At 43.1% G+C, this 8,485-nt stretch overlaps 1 protein-coding gene across 1 annotated transcript; it reads right to left on the bottom strand.

Annotated features, from left to right (window-relative positions):
* Positions 1-1,418: 1,418 nt before the first annotated feature.
* On the bottom strand, positions 1,419-4,100 carry LOC311156554 (uncharacterized protein; the record flags this gene model as incomplete). The annotated part of the gene is made up of 3 exons (XM_084210561.1): positions 1,419-1,525; positions 2,410-2,472; positions 4,040-4,100. The coding sequence occupies 3 exons, from the start codon at positions 4,098-4,100 to the stop codon at positions 1,419-1,421; spliced, it is 231 nt and encodes a 76-aa protein (XP_084066687.1).
* Between the last annotated feature and the right edge of the window lie 4,385 nt (positions 4,101-8,485).

Here is an 8,485-nt window from a genome sequence, read left to right as displayed (position 1 = left end):
GGAAAACCCCAGCTCTTGGTCAAGAGGTGTGAGACTGATACCTCAAACAGGCCTGGACTGCCCTATTTCATTGCAGCCAGATGGTTTTGCTCATGCTTGGGTTTTCTTTTGTAAGACACAAATTATATTCTTACTGAAACAGGCTGGTAAGGCTTCAAAGCAAGAGATGGAAAGAAAAAAGGAAAAAAAAAAAAGAAAGGAAATATTGCCTAGCAATGAGAAACAGCCTGAGGCTGAGTTAAGAGCACTTACTGTGAGTGAGTGGATATTAGTGCCTTCTGTTGACAGAGGCAGCACTAAGAGGGCATCCTGTCTGGCTGCACAGCCTCTGATTGCCCAGCAAGCAGCAATCTCAAATAAATATTTCCATCTCCTAGGCAAGAAGATTGCCCCCTTGCCTGTGTGGCAACAGCTCCATCCCTGCACAGGCTATGGCTGGCTGGGGCTGCCTCCGAGCACCCACACAGCCTGCACAGAACTGCACAGAACTGCACACAGCCCGCACACAGCCCGCACACAGCCCGCACAGCTGCAGCTCAGGTGTGGCTGGAGCAAGAGCAGGGCACCCTCAGGGACCTCCCCACCCCACTGCTGCCACTAGGCATCAACAGCAGTGCCCCACACGAGCACTGGGGTAACGACGATGCCAGGGTTTGTCCCCAGGAGATTTTACCGGAGACGTGTTGGGGTAATGGATACAAGACATTTAGATGGGCACCAGACTGTAGGAGAACGGAGAAGGGGGTGGACACCACGACTCCGTTCACTCCCAGACACCACAGGGATCCTCTGCAGTGGGGGCTGTTGGTTTCCATCCTTCTGCCAGACTGCAGAAGGGTTCAGTACTCCCTTACAGCGACCTCACAGGGCTCTGGATCAGAGAGCAAAAGGGATTAGCAAGACACTGTGCGATCCTTCACTGGAAACCCCAGCAAAATGATGAAATTCAATAACAAGATGATCTGAGTAGGGGAGATCTTTATTTATCTTAATCTAAAAATGCAGAGGATGGGAACAAACAAACAACTGACAAGAAATATAACCCCAGCATAATTTTTGATTATTGGAAGAAGACTCAGTTTCATCACATGACTGTTCTGGTGTCCTAATTATGAACAGTTTCCCTGGCTTTGTAAATACACTCAGTAAATGTGGCAATAATCACTGAGCTGTTGTAAGAGTAGGGCAACAGCATTGCTGAAACCTTTTCAGCCACGTTGACAATTGTGAGCAGATGTGCCAAGAGATGTATTTTTTCTATGCAAAGGATGAGAAAGACCTTCTGCCTTAAAAACTTGTATTTGAAGAGAACAAAATTATCCAGATACCAAACAGCTTTCATTTTTCTATGCAAAGAAGTAGGTAATAGCAGGCCAAATAGAGGTTTATACAAGCAATACTGTTGACTTGAATTATCATCATTTTTTAAATCCAGATTTTTTCCCAAAGCCAGACATTGCTTCTGCAGCCTGTCCGGCCACTTTTTCTACTCCATCTTGAGCTGTCTTGGAAGCCTTGTCAAAAGCTGCAAGAGAGGGAAAAAGATAAGCAGAAAATTGGAAAAATGCAACATGGTCTAATACTTATGATAGAAGAGAGGTGTGAAAATTATTAGACTACAAAAAAGGAGTGATATATCTCCAAAAAATTCTGGACATTTTGACGCCTCCTCATCTAACATCACCAGGTGCCCAAGCCTGCCCTTCTTGTCACATCCATGGAGCCGTGGAAGGTGTCAGCTCTAAGGGGATACTGCCAGTGCATTTTGGCTTTCATTAAATATTTTAGACCCCAAAATTGCAATTCACCCCTCACACCTAGAATCTTATTAAATTATTACTAAAAAAAACCCAAACCCAGCCTAGTTTTTAGTTTAACTTGTTCCCAATGCCCAGCTGCAAGATGCCAATACTTGCTTGACACCACCTTTTCACCTGCAGGATCAGTAATGTTCGACCCCAGCTGCTGCCCCAGCAGGTGCCGGGATCCAGGGCAGGGCTGGACCTGGACTGGCCCCTGCTCTCAGGGCTGAGGTGGGGGGAGCAAGATGTAACACGGAGTTACTTAATCCTCTAAACAGAAGAGCTGTCCCCACAAGTTTTCTAAATAGGAAGCCAATGTCTGGATGCTGTGTGTGAGACTCGGTGGCCAGGGACTGTCAGTTACCGTCTGCCAGTACATGTGTAGAGCTACTAAGCAACAGATCCTGAAAAAATCCTCCTGTGAGATTTATACAGGTTGTTATAAAATCATTAAAGATGTTATAAAATGTTAAAGGTTATACAAAGTGGTCACTGAAACCAAGGACTTTCAGGCTGAGAACACCTGTGGGACAGAGGAGAATGAGCACGGGCCGCTTCTGGCTTGTGTTGAGCTGCTCCGTCTTGATTTGAACGTCATTGCTCCTACCTTTCTGGCTTGCATCTGTAATCTGTTTGACTGCATCCTGAGTGGCCTGTCCCAGTGTGTTTGCTGTAATTAAGGGAAAAGAAAATCAAAATCCTTCCCAGCTGTTGGTGTTTCTGGTTACTGGAATTCCATACGTCAGTCAGCTTCCTGCAAGCTTGCAGCAGGCTGTGCCCCTGCCTGGGTCTGGGCTGGTACAGAGCAGGCTGAAGCTGTGCCCTTCACAGGGCACCCTGGGCACTGTGTGCTGCCACAGCAGCTTGCTCTGAGATTAGCACTCACCTGGCACCTACGGTCAGCTGAGCAAGTCAAAGGCAGATAAGCAGGAGATAAGAAAAGATTAGCAGTGAGTTGGAATGATGACATTTAGCTGCATGCTGCTTATTTAACACTACACTTGCTTTTATTGATTTTTCTACCTTATTATGCTTGGGGTAGGTTGGCCATCTAACGTGCATTTTCCCTATGGGCCATTCGGGACTAGACCCTGTTCTAAAATGGAAGCAAGTGCATTAAAACAGAGCTGGACAGGAGAAAGGAGATTTTTTTTCAAACAAGATATGAATAGAAGAAGAGCAGAAACTAGAAATGTAACAGATCAATTCCAGAATATGAAACATTAAAAAAGTAAGGTGCCTTTCAATTGTAAAATAGCTGATAGTTTATGAAATGGTGAAGTGCCCCCTCAGTGTCCCAAATACAAGTCAGGAATGTATTCAGGATGCAGCAAAGACTATTTTGTTTTCCAGAAAGGGGTTCTGTAATGTTTGTGGGGTTACTACACATTTGTCCCCAGATGTATGGAAACTTTCTGTAACTTCAATATAATCAACAATGTTACTCATATATTTCAGCTATCCAAGGAAGTATTTGCAGGATCAGAATCCAGAACCATATTTCATCAAATTACACACTACCAGGAAAGAGCAGCAGGCAAACACGGTAGGGAATATACTATAAAAAGCTACTATAAGCTGTACACATGTCGCAATTTTTTATTTTAAGAAAAAGCTTTTATGCTTTGCATTGAAAAGTTGGTTTCCAATGCCCAGTGCTAATGACAACAGTGCTCAGCCTTAGAACGTGGGCATTGCTATGACAGAAATGTGCATACAGGGTTTTTAAACCCTGCAGTCTGGTGAGCACTGCTGAAGAACACAACAGAAAATGTCCTATACATTACAAACTATCCATTGCAATCAATGTAGTTACATTACCAGGAGGCACTGACAGGCCAAATGTTAATCAAAGCTTAATTCCAACATACTAAGAGGAGTGCTGATTAAAAGCCACTGCAGAGCATGAAAAAAGACCACCCTGAGCAATGCAAATGGTAAATACAGAAGGCTGTTATCACCAAAAAAAAGGCTTCACTGCTCTAAAAATATTAACATTTTGGAGAGTGATAATTTGAACAATGCTCAGGAGCCAGAGAGGGAGAAGTGGGTGAGTGGGTTGAGGCAGCTTTGAGAGCCCTGGCTGGCCTGTGGTCTTCTCCAGGTGATAGCCAAAACTTGCAAAGCGAAGAAAAAAGAGGAAGCTGTGTCCCGCTAGCACCAATGCAGCTATGGGTTCTGGTTATTCAGCAACTAAGCCCCTCTCCAAATATACAACAATTTTTAATCTTTCTTACCAGCATCTTTTGCTGCACCTTCAGCTTGTTCCTTCAGTCCCTGGAAGCTTTTACCCGACATTGTGGCTTCTGACACCTGTTAACGTCTGCTCCTTTGGTAAAATTGAGCACCTGGTGATGTATAGAGCACTATGTGATAGTGTCCTGACTTGTTCTGGTTTTATACATCTGCCAGGAGACCTGCTGATTCTTTTGGGGGTGACTGGTACAATGGGTGGAGTTCAAATATGAAGAATGAGAGCTGAAAATAGAGAAAAGCTGTTTATTTACCCTCCCTGATGAGAGGGTGTGCCCAGATTGAGATTTTTGCTCCATCACACTGTCTTTGTTTGTTAATTTGTGCCGTTTGTTTTTTTATAACCAAAACTGCAAAAAAACCTGTTCCACCATCACAGGCAGAGGAAAGCCACTGAACTAAGCCTTACAGAGTGCTGGAAAACTACTGAAGTGCAGTGTGTGGGCATGACCAACTTTCATCCCCCCCAGGCTGACTTCCTTCTCCTTCCTTCAGTCCGTGAGCACACCCTCATGAGAACAGAAACCAGCCCAAATTTGTTTCTGTTCTTAGAAGTTTTAATCATAACCCCCTTTTCTTGTCAGGTGGGATAATGTTAGATGGTGAGAGCTGTAATTTCTGTGTATTTTTATAAGAAACTGTTAATCTGGTCATCTTTCCAGTTGCCTGCTCAAGGTGGATTGCAAATCCCATCATCACAGAAGGCCTTGCCTGAGTAAGGCAGGTAACCAGTGCCAGCACTAGCAGCTCTCAGGGGAAGGGAAAAAAAAAAAGCCAAATTAGCAAACCCACATTTTTCTACTGTGGATTTGTGGTAAGATTATTTTCGTTCAGAAATTGTGTTTAAACTCACTTCCTTTCCTAGCATTACCACATTAATAAAAGTTTCTGGCTTTAACCTCTGGCATTTCCCAGGTTTCCACTAGCCTTTGGAGTTTATATTTCCTGCCATCAATCCCCAGTACAAAGGTACTTTGTACAAGTAAACTATTGGCAGAGTCAAGAGCCAAATGGCTCTCTGGTTTTGTGGGGTTTGGGTTCCTCACTGCCATTTTCCGGGGTACAAAGTGTCTCTGTTTGGATGGCCACACTCATACCCATATTTTTCTTCCTGAGAAAAGTTTTGTGTTGGCAAACAGGCACAGATGCCACAGATGAACCAGGGTGGGCACTGACAGTTCTCATAAGTCTAGGACTTCATTAGTACCCAAGTGAGGAAGAGTCACAGAAAACAAGGTTCTGAGTATTCCTCTGCTGCTCCTACTCCGCCTGTCATTTCAGAGAGCTCTTGTCAACTTTTGCACCACTCCTTTGTTATTTCAAATAGCAATCCTCTTTCCCCCTCAATGGGTCAATTAGACTTTTAATTATATATTCACAGCAGGTATTTTTTTAAATTCCTTGCTGATTTCTTTCCTGGAATGATCTTCTTACTTGAATTTGCAAAAACTCACATAAAAAGACACACAGTATTGTGGGGCTCTGACATTTTTTTGAACCAAATCAGTAACAGAGACCTACTTATTTTTCTTGCCCAAACCTGAGAACACAGCCACACCAAAGCCACATCAAACAGGTGGATTTCAGCTGTTCTCAAGCCCCTTAGTCAGGTAGATTAACTTTTGTGTGGAGTGTTATTGAAAGGAAGGAAGAAGCTCTCTGGAATCCACCAGGCAGCTTGTCACAGGTCAAGAGTAGATGTGCCCAGGCTTCAGCAGCAAATACCTTCCAGATGCCCTCCCTCTTGTTTCCACTGCTGGGTTTTCAGTGCAAGAGCCCTGCAGGTGCTGGCTGGGATAGTCTGCCTGAAAGGGGACACCAGGAGTTTAGGAAAGCATTTAAAACTGAAGCATACTTACATCAAGCATTCAACATGCACCATATTAGAGCACTGTTTTATAGACTCATAATCAGTTCAGGTAAATATTGCTCTCTAATTCTGTTCTAATATCTACCTAGATTTCCCCAGCTCCAACCATTGCTCTTCCAAGTAGAAATCTCTGTTCAGTATTTTGGACTCAATATGGGTGTCTGATCTGTGCCACTGCTTGCTTTATCTCCTGCTCAAAGCATTAGGTACCATGAATTCCTGAGTAAAACACTGCTGACAGCATGGCAGCATGACTCCTTATCTAATGTAATCTCATCTTTAGCATTAATATAATTATCCTTATTCCAAACTGAGAAAAAGAAAAGTGAGCAAATTACTCTTGCCCAAATTGGCATGGCATGATCGTTATAATGCAGAGCCTAGAGCAGAGGGACATTTGCATAGTATTAATTCCTTATGATGGTACCAATAATCTGTCCATCAGGTGGCAGGCTGAGTTACAAAATCACAGCAGAAAATTAATGGAATATAATCCACTCTGTGAGTTAACATAACTTTTCAGAAGGAAATAGTAAGCCTTTTGAACTGATGTTAGATATTAATTAGAGCACTTAAAAATGAGGATTTGAAAGGGTGGAAAGTTAGTTTGGCCTTTTGCTCCATTCAGCTCTCAGTATCTGCTGAGACTGCAGGTAGAAATCCTGGTTAATGCCAGCTGGGGAGGCACCACAGTGTGGGCAGAGCCACATGCCAAGGTGCCCCAGAATTTCAGGCTGTTCCAAAAGTTACTCCACTAGGTAATACCAGAGTGCATCACTGACACTGGCCAGGACCAGAAGTTCAAAAGTGTCAGCACCCCCAGCAGCACTGTCTGCTCACCTCTGACACCTCTGACACCTCTGACACCTAACATGTCAGACTCCCTTCCCTGTGTCTGCCTCCTCGGGCTTTTTCTCCACATTCTGCACCTTCACAGACTGTTGCTTGTGATGAGCAGTTATTTGTGTTTGGGGAAAAGAAACCCAAAACTGATTCTTTAAGTGCTTCACAACCCATGGCCCTGGAAGTAGCTGGCAACTACAAATACACAGCCCAAACAGCTGTGAGTTAAATCTAAAGCACCACAGGGAAATTAGAAACTGTTCTGGTTTCCTTTCTTTCACACATCTTCTGTGGCAGCTTTGAGCATCCTCTCATATATCAGTGACATGAACCCTTCTGCTCTACTACCTGATGAAGGTCAGAAGTAATTAATCAGAGCTACAGCTTATGTTTTACACATGAAAATGGGCAAGTGAGGTTAATTAAAAAGTATTGAAATTTATTTCTGTTTTCTTAAATTTTAATTTGACCAGGGTTGGGATTTATAGATAGTTGTGGTGTCCATTAGCAAATGCAATGATGTGTTAGGGCTAAAAAGTTCTACACAGATCACTCCAGAAGTTTACAAAGTGTGCAGTGTTTAACATTCATGGCTGCTAAAGGAGACTGATATTAGTGTGGAAGGGATGTGATGTTTATGCCATGAAACAGAACTGTTTTAAGAAATGCAATGGTTTGCTCATAGATAATTATTGTAAGTCATATGTTAGTAATTTAGGAGATCAAACTAAAGTTGTTCTAATTAACCAATATTAGCTGTTCAGCTCAAATATTGATATACAGCTCTGGGAGGAAAGTAGGTTTAACTGATTCTTCCTTTACACAGGTGGTAACACCCTCCAGGAATTATCCATCAGCTCTGCTTCAAAGCATGAGATCAATGTAAGGCCAGTGCAAATGGAGTTCTTTACCTTCTACTTTTTCAGTCTTGAGGTAACATCCAGGTGAAGTGTCATGTTTCTACTGTCATCTGGAGCACCTGAAACCATCCTTAAATACTGGTACTGCTGTGGAGTCTCACAATATCCTGCAGATTCAGGACTAGAAAAGACAACAAAAAAATTGTCTGGTCTTTCACTTAGAAAGGCTGGGAAGATGAGAAAGGCTTAACTCCCACCTTAAAATCTGGCATGGGACTGGGGAAATAAATAATGGGTCCTATCCCAGGAGTGACTGGCTGGGAAAGCTGAGGATGTGAGCTGGGATGTAAAGTCTACAGGAGAGCTGTGTATATTTTCTAGGCACACTGAGAGGAAAGAGGGCTGTGGCTCTGCTCTTCGGGCACACAGTTGTGCTGCCCACCCTATGTGGGCTTGTGGGAGGGGAAAGGTGGAGAAGCAGAGCTGCCTTGCACGCTGGGATCCATGCAAAAAGCAGTGCCAAAGCTTGACAGAGAAAGTCTGTGCTGCTTCAAACTCGTGTGGGCAGGGATTTGTCTGACATTCAGAAAGTGCAGTTTTGATTTGAGCTTTTTTCTGCTCTGCTATTAGCAGTATGGAGTATCTTGTGATTTGGTAGGGTTTCAATGCATTTATGAAACAGTTAAACTGAGTTTCAATGTGTCAAAGAGGTGAGAATGTGATTTTAGAGAGAACGGTATTATAAAAACAGCCCTTCAGTTTTTAATTGGGTACTTTGTCAATTCAGTTTAAGTACATGCATTATACAGACACAAAAATAGGACTTTCAAATGAAGTGGGATTCTAAGTGTATTATT

The sequence above is a fragment of the Fringilla coelebs genome (assembly GCF_963513975.1).
Source record: "Fringilla coelebs genome assembly, chromosome: 8".
Lineage (NCBI taxonomy): Eukaryota > Metazoa > Chordata > Aves > Passeriformes > Fringillidae > Fringilla > Fringilla coelebs.
Note: the sequence above shows the minus strand (reverse complement) of the source record. Positions and strands in the feature narration are given on the sequence as shown.